Source organism: Ursus arctos, unplaced genomic scaffold (genome assembly GCF_023065955.2).
Source record: "Ursus arctos isolate Adak ecotype North America unplaced genomic scaffold, UrsArc2.0 scaffold_23, whole genome shotgun sequence".
In the NCBI taxonomy this organism is placed as follows: Eukaryota; Metazoa; Chordata; class Mammalia; order Carnivora; family Ursidae; genus Ursus; species Ursus arctos.
This window is the reverse complement of record NW_026622908.1, coordinates 23,542,561-23,558,320: the sequence shown is the minus strand read 5'-3', so window position 1 is coordinate 23,558,320 and position 15,760 is coordinate 23,542,561. Positions and strand designations below refer to the sequence as shown.

At 38.8% G+C, this 15,760-nt stretch overlaps 2 protein-coding genes across 10 annotated transcripts in view; one reads left to right on the top strand and one right to left on the bottom strand.

Annotated features, from left to right (window-relative positions):
* The window catches only part of IFTAP (intraflagellar transport associated protein), a 62,680-nt gene extending 54,237 nt beyond the window's left edge, over positions 1-8,443 (bottom strand). For 2 of the 9 annotated variants that reach the window (XM_057317353.1, XM_044389013.3), the window contains exons 1-3: positions 8,303-8,435; positions 5,054-5,130; positions 3,546-3,609 (exon numbers count right to left, since the gene is read on the bottom strand). The gene's annotated coding sequence lies outside the window, so the exon portion shown is untranslated. The other 7 variants (XM_048216763.2, XM_044389011.3, XM_044389014.3 and 4 more) reach the window with 5 other exon arrangements.
* A 332-nt stretch (positions 8,444-8,775) lies between these two features.
* On the top strand, positions 8,776-10,359 carry RAG2 (recombination activating 2). Its single transcript, XM_026511862.2, has one exon. It carries the CDS (start codon positions 8,776-8,778, stop codon positions 10,357-10,359), a length of 1,584 nt encoding a protein of 527 aa, XP_026367647.2.
* Positions 10,360-15,760: the final 5,401 nt, after the last annotated feature.

Below are 15,760 nucleotides of genomic sequence, written 5' to 3'. Positions count from 1 at the left end.
GAAAGCTTGCTTTAAAGCAAAATCCACGTAGCTAGTTAGGAGCAGGTGTAGACAAACCCAACTAAATCAACTCTGCTTGCAGAAATTCATTTCTAAGTGTTTCAAAATGCCAGATCTTGCTAATAAAATCGACCTTTTCATTTGACATTCTCTTAAAAGAAACAGGATTTTAAAGATGCATTTCCCAACTATTTTTTATTCTAAATTCCTATGACTGTGGAATAATATATGAGCTTTAAGAGGTATACAGTGCTTTCTCAGCTTCCAATTAATCTCAGCATTTTATTTGCAATGTTGCCTTAATGTATACAACATAACACACATATACCAACATGGCTTCTACAGCCAAAGATAGTAACTAAGAAACACAAAACCCCTCCTTCTTTAAAAATAAAAATTTTTGAAGTGATGTTTTTTCTAGTACAGCATTGTAAATCACCTCTGAAATTTTTCTCCATTTTATTTTACAGGAAAGAGTCCACCTTAAATCACAGAACAATGAGACATAGGAAAATACCAGTCATTCCAGTCAGGGGGCCATATTTAATTAATTGCCCTAAATAAAAAGTGACAAGTCACTTGTCATGTTCTTCTCTTGACAATCCATCATACTAACTGTAGATTGCTTCCTTCCATATATTTCCCCTTCCTTCCTCTTTTCTCCTTTTTGCCAGTTTCAGTTGTAGCTCCCATTATGAGATTCACTCAACAACACGTCAATACCTCCTTTTCCTATGCTATTTATATTATTTCCTTAAAAATCAGCCACTTATTTAAAAAGTAAAAATTGTCTATTCCTATCAGAATGCTATGAAAAGTTGTCATTGACACTTATTAATTCATTAAACCACCATGTAATTTGTTTCCCCATTTATAAAACAGGGGTGGAAATGCTTGAGAGTCACTCTGCACAAAAACAGTCATGAGTTCACACGAGTGTTTCTTCCCTGCCTCCCCTCAACTCACCATGTATACACACCCCTGCAGCTGTGTTACCCTTGTGATGTGGTTTAACTTCTCTGGCCTTAAGTTGTTTGAATGTAAAACTAAAGCGACTGGACTTGAAGCTGTCTTCCATTGCTGGCATTCTGTTTTTCTCCAATTATGCTTCCTAATTGTTCAACTATTATGTCAGTACAGCCTGTTACTTTTATCCCCCTACTGTTAAATAAAAATTATTTTATTCTGGAATTGCACTGACTTGCATTCTTTAATTATCTACTGTTTTTGAATGTAAGGCAGGAGAAATCAACATATTTCAGTAAACATTTGAATTTGATTCTGCCTCAAGGTTTAAGAATGGGCTGAGTAACCTATAATTATGATTTCTTGGTGAACTTTTAAGAATTTTAAGGGTGAGTGTAAGGATGTAAAGTTGCTTCGTCCTATTACCATGTATGTCCCTTAAAAGCAAGCCCTGTGTCTGTGGTAATTTTTCTAATTCTCCAATGCCTCTGTACATAGTGGATGATCAGTAAACACTGTTGATTATTTCACATTTAGTTTCTATGCTGAGCACTTTAGTAGACTAGGATCTTGACTGAGATCACTGCAAGTTCAATGCCCTCCTGAGGGTGTGGCAAAGGCTGAGGGCTTGAAACCCATTTCCAAACGTGTTGCTAATTTCCAGTTGCTTCAAGAAACACATAACCCATTCAGCAACAAACTGCCTGTTGATGTAAGTAGGAAAACACAAAGGCGAAATACTTGCCTAAACATACCCATGGTTTCCATGTTACATTTCTTATTTTACATTTACTGTGGAGATATCCAATATGTCAACTTTATGGGAGCTGTCATTGATGCTGGAATTTCAAGTACTATAATCATTATATAACACCATAAACAGGTTAGGGAAATAATCCAATACTCTTTTTCAGACGAAGAAAAAAAAAATCATCATGGAAGTAACTAGAAGAGATGATGATGCTTTTTCAAAGGATGGACCTACACTTCAAATGATGAAAACCAGCCAAACAACTGAGCTACTCATCAGTTTTTAAAAAGTCAACCCTGACAATATATCCTAAAATTTTGCAAAGAATTAAAATATTCATTTGTACAAATATATTTATAGTATCATCATCATCAGACAAAATTTACTGAGTACACTCTTCTATACCAGACACTTTATATCCTTTAAACCTTACAAGAAGGCAGGTATCATCTGTTTTAGAGATAAGGAAACTGAAGCTCGAAAGGATCATTTAGCTAGTAAGTGGCAGAACTGAGACTCAAATCCAGACCTGTCTACCTTTGATTGCACATTCTATCATCTAACCTACATGGAAACTGATTAAATGACCAACAATGGTGGATGGTCAGGTTTATTATGTTACATTTACCTACTGGAATTTAAGGAAGTGATTAAAAATTTTAAAGGTAAAAATAAAATATACATTTTATAGTTGTATATGAAATGTTATATTAAAAAGATAAAACGAAATTTAAATGCATTCTCATTATAACCAGGTAAAATGCGTATATATTTGGATAAACACTGTAATAGAGCACAAATCAATAAAAAATTTTATGTTAGGTGACGGGATAATGAGTGGTATATATCTTTCCTGAAGTAACTGTTTTTTATGAATTGTTTTAAAATGAAATCAGCTATAGTAATCAAGGCAGTGTGGTATTAGTGAAAGAATAGATAAACAGATCAATAGAACAGAACAGAGAACACTGAAATAGACCCACATAAGTACAATCAACTGATCTTTAACAAAGGAGCAAAGGCAATACAGTAGTATAGCATAGATGGTCTTTTCAACAAAGATTCTGGAACAACTGGATCTCCACAAGTGAGAAATGAATCTAGCCACAGACCTACACCCTTCATAGGAATTAGCTCAAATGGATCACAGACCTAAACAAAACAAAACAAAAATGCAAAACCATAAAGTTCATAGTTCATGGGAATGGCAACAACTTTTTAGATACAACACCAAAGGCACAATCCATAAAAGAAATAACAGATAAGATGGGCTTACTAAAATTAAAAACTTCTGTTCTGCCAAAGACACTGACAAGAGAATAAAAAGAAAAGCCATAGACTGGGAGAAAATATTTGCCAGAGACCCATCTGATAAAGGACTGTTATCCAAAATATGCAAAGAACTCTTAAAATTCAACAATAAGCCCTCAGTTTGTTTCCCAGAAACAAGAGGGGAGGGGGGTGGGGGAATGGGATAGGCTGGTGATGGGTATAGCATGGTGCACTGGGTGTTATATGCAAGTAATGAATCATAGAACGTTACGTCAAAAACTAGAGATGTACTGTATGGGGACTAACATAATAAAATTTAAAAAATTATTAAATAAAAAAATAAATATCATACAAATGATCATACAAATATCATACAAAAAAAACCAAACGTCATACAGTTGTAATCATAAAGTTTGTATCTTTTTGAAATTGGCTTCTTTCACTTAGTCATATGCATTTAAGTTTCTTCCATCTCTGCTCATGGCCTAATAGCTTATTTCCTTTTTGACACTGAATAATATTCCACTGTCAGGATGTATCACAGGTATCCCTTTACCTTCTGAAGTATATCTTGGTTGCTTCCACATTTTGGCAATTATGAATAAAGCTGCTTTAAACTTCTGTAAAAAAAAAAAATCAACAATAAGAAAACAAACAACCTGATTAAAAAATAAGCTAAAGCTTTAACAGACACCTGACCAAAGAAAATATACAGATGACAAAATAAGCACATGAAGAGATGCTCCACATCATATGTCATCAGGGAAATACAAACCAAAACAAGGAGATAACCACTACACAGCTGTTAGAATGACCAGAATCCAGAACGCGGACAACACCAAACGCTGACAAGGACATGCAGCAACGGGAACTGTCATTCATTGCTACCAGGCTCTTTAAAGATATTATCTGACTTAACCTTTTTGCAACAATCTTTTGAGGAGACTACTTCTATTATTACCCCATTTTAGAGACAGAGAAACAGAGGCTTAGAGATTAAGATGACTCCACTGGCAAATGGCAGAGCTGGCAAAGAAAACCAGGTCAGTTTGACTCCAAAGCCCACTTTCATAATCATTCTGCTGTACAATATTACACCACAGCTCCTGATATAAAGTTGGTAGGAGACCTCCAATAATTAGAATGACTTCTGAGCTTTGTGTTAAAAGAAAATGAGACCATTGAAGAGCAACAAGATCAAAATGACTGGCATTGGTATTAGTGGTCTCTGCTTTTGGAAAAATAATTTACCATTGGATTCTTAATAGTATTATTTAAGTCACAGCAAATATATTCATTTTCTTCTACATTTTTCTAAAATGTTTTTAATAAAAATATGAATCAGGTTTCAGCCAGATTTTTTTTTTTGTCTTTACACATAGTGGGTTGTGTTTCTATTGTTGATTGGTAAGGAAATAGTTAAATCTTGAGAATATACCCTGGTGGATATCTCCCTCAACCATCTAAACACAAGAAAAAAAAAAAGGTCACAGTCAGTTACTCCCGTTAGATCAGTGTTCACTGGAACATCTGTAGGCACATATACACACTCTCTTTACTGTGAGCCTTCTGCGTGCTACGGTCAGAGTGGGCAGTCAGTGAATCTTCCCCAAGTGCTGACATTTAATACCTGGTTTAGCGTCAAAGATTCAGAGAGGGGCGAGCACCCCTCTGGCCTTCAGGTAGGTCCAATACCTTCATTTCTACCAAAGCTAAAAGATGGGCACCCACGTTTGTCAACTTTCAGGGAAAGACGATGCTCCCCTTTAGCAGCGTGTTAGTTACAGATGGATTGGGTGTCCAGATGGGGAGGGCATGCTGTAAAATTTGGAAACTATGGGGCTTTCTGGTGTCAGGCTGCTGCAAGGATTCAATTCCTGTAGCATCAGAGCCCATGTGTTAATCTTAGTACATAAATGCTTCTCTGGCATAAGTGTCAGAAAAAAGACCTAATCCTGCCTTCAGTGCCAGCAAGAAAATCAAATAATGTATGCCTCGAACCTGATTAGCTGTGCAAGATAGTGTTAATTCATGCACAAAATGACTGCAGTTACATGAGGTTACCTGCTATCTTGGAGCAATCAGGAAAACATGGGCAACGCTGATCAGTAAGATTTAATGCCTCAGAGTACAGTACTTTTCTTTGGAAGGAAAAAGAGTTAGTCCAGACACAGGGAAACTACAAACCCAGACCTCACACCATTAGTCCTCTTTTGATTCTCAACTATGCCCTAGCTTCACAGTGAATAAATGAAAACCTCCCTGCCAAGGAATGTTAGCATGGGGTTGGGAAAATTGTATAAATTTATTGGTCCTCTATTTCTGTCTTTTAAAAAGAATCTTTAATGTGTTGACTTTGAAACTTCCTTCAGTTGAAGAACAGTGTCTTCTTTTTCAAAATCTGCCTTTTTTATCTAGCCTATTTAAAGAAAGTAGATTATTTTAGCTCTAGTATAACCGTTTAAAAACTCTTAAAAACCAAGATGTAACTAATATAGTCGTATTAAGACCATGGAAAATATACAATAGTCTACTCCAGTGAAAACATATTTAAGTTAATAAAGCAAATTTCAAAAACTAAATAAATATGGCAAAATAATGTGAAAACACTTTCGATGTTCCTGTTTATTCTTTAAATACGTAAGTCATCTGGTCATGGTTTAAAATGGGTATTCTAAAAATTAAATGCACAAATATTTGACCTGTGTTACAAGAGGAGATAATTCATCCTAACAGTAATAAACCTCACCACTGTTTTAGGACCCTGAAATCATGAAGTGTACCAAGAGCAGGGTACCAAAGGGAGAACAGGTCATAAATCTTTAGGGACCCATAATAAGCTACAAAAAATGGGTAGTATTCCTTATGCCTTGCCTAAGAAAATGTTTCTGTTAATCTACAGTAATCATGTTTTCACTTATGAGAAGCCAAATTCCCTATGACAACCTTAAAATGAAGCCAACAGGCTACAGTGAAAACTTAAAAAAAGTTTGCTGTTTAAAAGCAAGTGTTCTTGGTGTATGCTCATCCCTTGGGATCTGGAATCCATTACCCCTGTATGGCTTGCTCTACATCCCAATAACAGTCTTCAGAGGTGTTTAAAACAAATAGGCTTTGGCTTCAGTGCTCCCTCCAACCCAAAGTGGACAACTCTTTGACAATCATCACATATGCTGAGTGTAATCACTTACGGTTTTCATTTACTGAACTGAGGGTTAGCAATATTCCTTTTAATTCCTATGGAGAGCATTTCCTTAGTTCCCAGAAGCCTTCTCCTATGTATACTTGGATAGGCCATGAATAAAGAAAACACCCATGTTATTTCATAAGTAGGGCAAGTTGCCAAACCTACAAACCACCATGGTCTGAAGAAGAGACAGGCTTGCTTTCGTGACTTTAGTAATAATGCTTCTCATTCACCACGTCCTTACTTGGATTAATAACCCACAAGATGATTTAAAATATCACACCTTAAGGAATCTCCCAAGTAAACTAAAACTAAGTAGAACAGAACATTTAGCAATTAATTACATCTTGTGTAAGAAGTGCTTCAAGGCAAAAAGCACCCCTCCAACATCTCATTAGACTGACCACAGATTCTAAATGGTTCAAGGAATCTTTGTGGGGAGAATAAAAATATAGAGTCAACTAACATTTATTCCATGCTCATTATATGCCAGGCACTGTGTGTTGTGACTTACATGTGTTATCCCATTTATCCTTCAGAACAACCCAGTGAATAGGTACTAATACGATTCCCATTTTACAGAAAAGAAAGAACAGAGAAAAAATAACTTGCCCAAGATGGTTACACAGCAACTAAGTTTCAGAGCCCAGATCTGGACTCAGACTCCAAAGTCTGCATATTTAATGAGGGGTCAGAGAAAGGGTAACAGAAGAATAAATGAATTATTCCCTGTTATTTAAATTGAACTCACCACCAGCACCTCCTTTGATATGCTTATCCAATTCTCATTAGTCTAAAAAGTTAATCAATCTATACCCACTGAACAGATCCCAGACCCTAAATCCCTTCGAACCATCTCCAACGTTATAAATATCATCTGCCATGACTGGCAGAGGTAATTGTGTACTAACAACCTTACTTTTGATAAGTTCAGGCATAATTATAAAAACTATCACGGTGTGCAAAGGCCTGTTCTAAGTGCTTTACATGTATTAATTTACTAATCATAACTAACATCGACCAAGGAGGTAGGTAATTATCTCATTTTACAGATGAGGAAATTGAGAGAGTGAGACATTAAATTACAAGTTCATAGAGTTAGTAGGTGACAGAGACAGGATTTGAATACAGCTGGTCAGCCTTCAGAGTCCAGACTGAAGTACTAAGAGCCATATTCAGATACACTGTTTCAAACTTTTTGAAGCATATTAACAATTTTCTCTTTAACAGTCACTTATCTGTACTATTTCGTTTCGTTTAACATTTGGTGCCTAGGACTTCACTCTGCAAACAGGGAGTATATTATTAAGGCTCCTGGCATCTCTCTAAGGTAAGTAATGATAATAAAAATGTATCAAGCTTACTTCATCTAGTAAATCCCTTTTTAAAAATACTATAATACTAGTATTAAATCCTGAATAATTCTGGCACCTCTTTGCTTAGTGCCTGCTTACTACATAGTTACTTAAGAATTATTTCAAATGTCTTGGGCTGGAAAGAGAAATCTGAAATACTAGCAACTGTATTTTTTCTAGAGAGAGAGGGACAGGGAAGAAGGGAGAGGGTTGGGGAAGAAGAGAGAGAATGGAGAAGGGAGGGAGGTGTTTAGGAATCTTCTCTGCATCGCTGCATGAACCCAAAAACAGGAGCAAGAGCGATTGAGGAAAACAAAGGGCCTCTGATGTGACACTTGCTAAAATCTAATTACAGTGTTTCCACTAGTAAATCACTATCAGGTAATTTCTCCCCTGAACTCCAAGTATTCAGAGACTGATCTTTAGCTTCCGTAAAATAAACAGTCACAGCTTTTGTGACCTCGGTGTCCCCCTCGTCCCACCTACACCCCCCTCCCTGTCCCAGAAACCTAGGGACGCTCAGAGCGGTAACTGAGTCCAGTCCCCCAGAGCGGGAGGAGTCTGCAACCTCGCCTCGGCCGGGGCGTCCCTTCAGGCTGCGGTTTCCAGGCAACCCCCTTAGGGCCAGAAGCAGTAGTGCTTCCTATTGGGTCACCTGTTTGAGTCCCTGGAGAGGCACCGGCAACACCCGGCAGCGGGCTGCCTGACGCCCCTCCCGGTGCTGCGACCTTCCCGTAACCCGGATGTTGGGTCTGCGTCAGACACTCTCACCTCCCATTCCCTAGTTTTCCGCCTTGGCTCCCATCTAGTCACTTCGCACTTTGAGCGTCTTTATTCAGAGAGGCGTCCTAGGAGTCTCCTCTCCTGTAGCCACAAAAACTATTTTGGCCACACATCCCATAGAGAACGGATTCCTGGGAAATGTAGTTCTTTCTGCTGACAAGCGGGGAATCTGTGAGGAAAAAAGGACTACAATTCCCAGAAATCTAAGGGAGGCTAGTCCACGTCTAAAATGCGTCCCAATTGCTTGGATCCTATTGGGAAGGAAGGTTCTGCGGCTCTTTGCTAACCTAGCTTCCTGGGTTTTGCTAATTCAGTTCCCCTACAAGCTTGTGGAAGAACTTTTTTTTTTTTTAACAAGCTTTTTATATGTAAGATGATCCAAATATAGTGATTTATATGAAGAAATATATGTCATTTCTTAAAATTCTTTCAGATAAAAGATCTACACAGGATCAGAAAATATGTCACTACAGATGATAACCGTCAGTAATAACATGGCCTTAATTCAACCAGGCTTTTCACTGATGAATTTTGATGGGCAAGTTTTCTTCTTTGGCCAAAAAGGCTGGCCAAAGAGGTCCTGCCCCACTGGAGTTTTCCATTTTGATGTAAAGCATAACCATCTCAAACTGAAGCCTGCAGTTTTCTCTAAGGATTCCTGCTACCTTCCTCCTCTTCGTTACCCTGCCACTTGCATATTCAGAAGCAGCTTAGAGTCTGAAAAGCATCAATACATCATCCATGGAGGGAAAACACCAAACAATGAGCTTTCAGATAAGATTTATGTCATGTCTATTGTTGGCAAGAACAACAAAAAAGTTACTTTTCGCTGCACAGAGAAAGACTTGGTAGGAGATGTTCCTGAAGCCAGATATGGTCATTCCATTGATGTAGTGTATAGTCGAGGGAAAAGTATGGGTGTTCTCTTTGGAGGACGGTCATACATTCCTTCTGCCCAAAGAACCACAGAAAAATGGAATAGTGTAGCTGACTGTCTGCCCCATGTTTTCTTGGTGGATTTTGAATTCGGGTGCTCTACGTCATACATACTTCCAGAACTTCAGGATGGGCTGTCTTTTCATGTCTCCATTGCCAGAAATGATACCATTTATATTTTAGGAGGACATTCACTTGCCAATAACATCCGCCCTGCCAACCTATACAGAATAAAGGTTGATCTTCCACTGGGTAGCCCAGCTGTGACTTGCGCAGTCTTGCCAGGAGGGATCTCTGTCTCCAGCGCAATCCTGACTCAAACAAACAATGATGAATTTGTTATCGTTGGTGGCTATCAGCTTGAAAATCAAAAGAGAATGGTCTGCAACATTGTCTCTTTCGAGGACAATAAGATAGAAATTCGTGAGATGGAGACCCCAGATTGGACCCCGGATATCAAGCACAGCAAGATCTGGTTTGGGAGCAACATGGGAAATGGAACTGTATTCCTTGGCATACCAGGAGACAATAAACAGGCTACTTCAGAAGGTTTCTATTTCTATATGTTGAAATGTGCTGAAGACGATGTGAATGAAGATCAGAAGACACTCACAAATAGTCAGACCTCAACAGAAGACCCAGGCGACTCCACTCCCTTTGAAGACTCAGAAGAATTTTGTTTCAGTGCAGAAGCATGTAGTTTTGATGGTGATGATGAATTTGACACCTATAATGAAGATGATGAGGAAGATGAGTCTGAGACAGGCTACTGGATTACATGTTGCCCTACTTGTGATGTGGATATCAACACCTGGGTACCATTTTATTCAACTGAGCTCAACAAACCTGCCATGATCTACTGCTCTCATGGAGATGGGCACTGGGTCCATGCCCAGTGCATGGATCTGGAAGAACGCACGCTCATTCATCTGTCAGAAGGAAGCAACAAGTATTACTGCAATGAACATGTGAAGATAGCAAGAGCACTGCAAACACCCAAAAGAGTCCTACCCTTAAAAAAGCCTCCACTGAAATCCCTCCACAAAAAAGGTTCTGGGAAAATTCTTACTCCTGCCAAGAAATCCTTTCTTAGAAGGTTGTTTGATTAGTTTCACAAAAGTCTTTCAAATACAAGTGCATCAAATTTGTACACCTATTTTAAAGAATCATAACAATTATGAAAATTATATTTTTATTTTTTATTGAAAATGTCTATGATTTCTTTTAGTCTTATGAATTAAGTGCCAAGAAAAGTGCTCATAATACAATGCTAAATATTTGAAAATCTTTTACTGAAAGGTATCTTAGATGAGAACTTATGACCTGAATTTTTTCATTCAAGGAATCTTAAATACAGAAGAAGTAATAATAATCAAGGTATGCTTATATCCCTCATATGATTTTTGGTTACAAATAAGCTACAGAGTAGTTAAGACAAAGTTAAACTGATAAAGAAATTAACACCTAAAAGAATTGAATGAATTATTTTGCACAATATAGCAACTTGGTGGTTGGCCAAAAATTAAAACCAAGATCACTTGTATCCCACGCTAGTGCTCTTTGCACACCTCTAACTCTAAATTGGGCTCTTGATTATGCCTGTGAACAGAAAAATTCCATATAGCTTATTTCAACTATAAGACAGACAGTCTCCATTGACATGAAGAATGAGCAAAGGAATCTACATCAAGTTTATTATATTTTACCAAGTTACCTGCATGAACTTTCTTCAGAGGATCCCCCCACCGTCTGGTGCACAGATGATGAACCAAGACCAGTCATTTGAACAAATTCTTTGAGAGATTTAATGAAAACTGAAGTCCACTGCCACTTAGCATTCTGGGAAAAGAAGATAAGTGAGAGCACACTAAGAAAGGACCACCAATTAAATCTCATAAAGAACAATAGTATTACTTCCCCCCCCCCGCAAAAAAAAGTTCAAAGGATTTTCTAAAGTTAATAGGTAGAATATTTTAAATGGGGAAAAATAAATTTGTGTGTACATGTATCTAGTTATTATGTGGAGTTTGCTGCCGATGAAACTTACAAAAATCAATGAGCTTTCTAAGGTTCAATTAGATACTTTCTAGAAAGAAAGTTTAAAAAACTGTTCATTTTGAGGCTTTAAAGACATCAACTAATAATCAGGTGATCTTAGAGAAATGTCTTTCCTTTTGGAGTATTTTTCCGGCAAAGCATCTCACGTTAGCCTAAGAGCTTAAGCCATAGCTTTTTATTCATCGGTCTTCCCTGAAAGTCCACAGTGTGGGGGGTACTATGGCCAGATTTAGGGGAAACGTGACCATACAGGAGATAAACCCTTGGAACACAAGTTCGTCTGCTCCAGTTCCATGTCTTAGATACTAAAAGTAACTTGGATAAATTAAATCATTTCAGTAATGTTGCTTATTGAATATTCCTTTTGAACCCTTTACTGTACCATTGCTCTGATTTTTCATTGTTTTTGTCACCTATGTAAAACTAATAAAACATTAAAATGTCTTCCGTTGATATTGATTTCCTCCAGTTATTAATTGTCCCAATTAGGGACAAAATCTTACTATTCAATTTTCTCAGGATCATTCTACTTTGATTTCTTTTTTTCTGTTAATAGGAAGTGGTATACATTAAAACTGAAATATCCTTCATAGAATTCAAAAGAGTTATTTCCTTAAGAGGTAGATACATGCCCTTATCTCAACTTGTCTATAGTGACTGAGTAGCTGAAGAATTATTACCACATTTGTTTTGTAGTCAGTGAGTTTAAGATATGATCATCTAAGAGATGTAATTCTGAACTCACTGGGTTCTACAGTTAAACTCAGATCCCACCAGCATAGCTACTTTTGTGGTGTGTGTGTGTGTGTGTGTGTGTGTGTGTGTGTGATGCGTGTATGTATATTTGAGTAAAAATAGGTCTTTTTAAGAGAGTCCATCAGATGTGACATTAAAGATAATGGGGCTTCTGTTCTAATAAGCATATGCAAACATTCAGGTGAACCACATTAGAAGAGTACTCACTCCAATGATATACTGCTTTCGCTTAAAACATTTCTTTCTTTTTTTTAAGATTTTATTTATTTCTTTGAGAGAGAGAGAGAGTGTGTGAGAGTGAGTGGGAGGGCAGAGAAGGAGAGAGAAAGAATCTGAAGCAAGTTCCACACTAAGCGCAGAGCCCACTATGGAGCCCACAGCTGCTGTGAGATCATGACCTGAGCCAAAACCAAGAGTTCAACCACGCTCAACCAAGTTGAGCTTAACCAACTGAGGCACCCAAGTGCCCCATGCTTAAAACATTTCTAGGACTCACATTTCAGTCACCTTCAGGGCCTATGGTTCATTCCTTTGAGGAAACTCAACAACTGTCCCTCTTCCACCATTAGAGATGGAGTTGGTTTCTGGAAACAGACAAACATCATCCAAAGCCTAGTAGGGTATAATGCTCAGTGTTATATTACCACTTTAGGTAAAAAAGAGAAAGTCTGAGTACAAGCTACAAGATGGGCTTTCTGATATGGCTTATAAATAGGTTCTAAAGAATAGTATGGAAACTGTTTACACAGAATAATTTCAATAAATAAGGTATGGCTTTCCAAGGTGATCATTTTAAGGTGATCATTTTAAGGGACATCTACAGGTACAAGTGAATTTAACGTGTCAGGAGGAAGGGAAGTGTAAGGAAAAGGACTAGTCTGAAGGCCCTGGGATGAGATGAAGCTTATCACCTTTGAGGAACTGAAAGGTCGGTCTGGCTAAAACAAAGTCAACAAGAGGAGTACGGAGTGAGCCTAAAGAGATAAGCAGGGCCTGGCGCCCTGTGATTTTCATTAGTAAAACAAAGTCACATACAACTCCGTTCACACCGTTTGTCCTGTCCTGTACCCTCTGTGGTGAATCTCCAGAAATGCCAAACTGATTAACATTTCTGGTGAGAGCCCCTAGTTGTCTCGGTACTCAGGGCTTTTGACGATCCCATCTGTTCTGCAGGGCATACCTTTCCTCTTGTGCTTTATCACTCGTGCGAACATCTTAGTCCATCTGGCCCATTCCTACCCACTCTACATCTCAGTTCAGATACCTGCTCCCCTGGAAGACTGCTCTGAACCCCGTCACCTCCTTGATGGTTATAGCACTTACAAATCTCCGCTTATATACTCAGAAGCCCAAGAAACACAACTGTACTTTCTGTAACTCACATTGTATTATGCATCCTTTCTACTATGTGTTGGAAATTTAATTTCAATACATTTAGGGTCCTCCCTCTTCACCCAACTTTTTATCCAACTCCCAGGGAGAAACATAATGCTGAGTTGCCAGGAGTAGAAATGAGTGGGGGTGAAACATCTGGTTCTTAAGGTCATCATCCCTTCTCACTAGCTTCTGCTACAATATCCACACTCCCACAGGGACTGAGATGATCCGCTTAATGATGACTCCTGAGTTGTATCTCAGCCTTAACCACAAGACATCATCAGATTTAGGTCTTGCTCAGCTGCTTTTGGGTCCCTAGTGGGCTCACATGATAAGGAGATCATTCTGCCCCTTCCTTTCCAAGTGTAGCCACTTGGATTATACATACAGCCACACTGTATTATACACTTTCTCTCTGTGAGGCCACCTAGGACTTGTCTGTATCTGTACTACTTTTGGGCATCTTGTGGTAAATTTAGATTGAATAAGCAGCCATTCTAATCCACAGTGACAAGAATTCCACATTATGTATATGCCACCAAATTCCACTCTAGCGTAGAAGGTTACCTTTTGCTTTGGAATTTACCATAAATGATATCACATTTTCCCAAACCTAGTTCTGTCAGGAAACATCTAATACAACATAACAACCAGTAAGTGTAAGAAAAGTGGCTTCCTGATTTCTGAGAGCCATTCCCTTGAATTATCAAACCTGGGAATGAGGGTTGTGGGACCCCCAGATTCATAGCCGACCAGGCAGAACTGTGGGTAGCCTGGGCACAGCATTTATGGCTGGTGTCACGGGGCGGGGGGGAGTCTCATGGGACTGAGCCATTCACCTGTGGAGTCCGGACTAACTTTGGGTAGTTAATGTCAGAATTGAATGGACTTATGGGACATCTAGAGGGTATTAGAGAATTGGAGAATTGATCACTGTGGGGGAAAACTTATCAATGAACTTTTTGAAGACAAAAATGGAAAGATGCCTAACCAAGCACTAGGTATTTATTTAGACCCTGATCAGACCTCAGGATAAAAATATGCATACTTGGCCTGCAAGTAACTCAGTGTATTTTGTGAAGGCTGAGATACATTGTCACTATCGGGAGGGGAAAAAGGGATTATATAGAAGCCAAGGAGAAAGGGAACTTCCCATGAGAAAGAAGGAAAACTGTCATGGGAAGAAATGCCAAATTCATGAGAAGATGATTCTATGGCCAAACCTCTCTTCATGTCCTCCTGCCTAGGGTTGACCACAGTTGTCTGAGGGAGTAAGATATGTGAATTAGCAAGCCATGTACAAGTGACATCAAAAAAATGCTTGAAATTGCTAATCTGTCATTTAAATATATAGTGTGACCCTTCTCATTCTTGGACAAGTCCCCTCATATTTAGACCTTCTGAAAGCATTTCACTTGTGTCCCACCCCTGACGTGGCATGGATGGCATCCACTGCTTGCTTAAAACTCTTCATAGATTTCCATTTGCACTGGGGTAGGCTTCAAAGTCTTTACACAGCGCACTGTGTCTTGCATAATGAGGCCTCTGCCTGATTCTCCAAACTCACACAACCCTTTTCCTGCCTTCACTCAATCTGCTCCTGCTGGAGGGACCTTCCTTCTGTTTCTAGATTCCACCAGTTACTCTCCACCTCAGAGTCTTCCCACAGGCTAAGTCTGTTCCGGGTCCATCTCTCCACACCTGCCCTCACCTCACTCCTTCCACCCATCTCTCCTTAAAGTTTCCTTCTTCCTAGATGCTTTCTCTGATCCCCCAGTTTAAATTCTACTGTCCTACTGTACTCAGATTGCACTCAGTACTTTTTCTTCATAACACCTACAGGAGTGTGTCATGATGCATTTATTAGGCTTACTGGTATTTTAATGTCTACTTCCACCCAGCTCTTTGTGAGCAGAAACTGTCTGTGTTGTTCACCTCTGCATGTCTAGTGCCAAGCACACACTGCCTGTTCGTAGAAGGCATCCTATACACATTTCCTTAAAATATAGGCTGAGGCACGCCTGGGCACCTGGAAGGCTCAGTCGATTAAGTGTTTGACTCTTGATTTAGGCTCAGATCATAATCTCAGGGCCATGAGATTGAGCTTCACGTCTGGCTCCATACTGGGCATGGAGCTTGCTTGAGATTCTCTCTCTCTATCCCTCTGCCCTACCCCCGACTCACACACACTCTCTCTTAGAAGAATAAAAGTAAAATAAAGGGTGAAGTAGTTAGAAAGGGTATCGAGAACAATATAGAACTTAGCAGGGCCTTAAAGGGTAAAGAGATGCCTCCTTCCCAAATGTGGGGGTAATATTC

What these genes read in the sequence shown, in the direction of transcription:
- RAG2 (XM_026511862.2), top strand. Translation starts at nt 8,776, where the DNA reads ATGTCACTACAGATGATAACCGTCAGTAATAACATGGCCTTAATTCAA.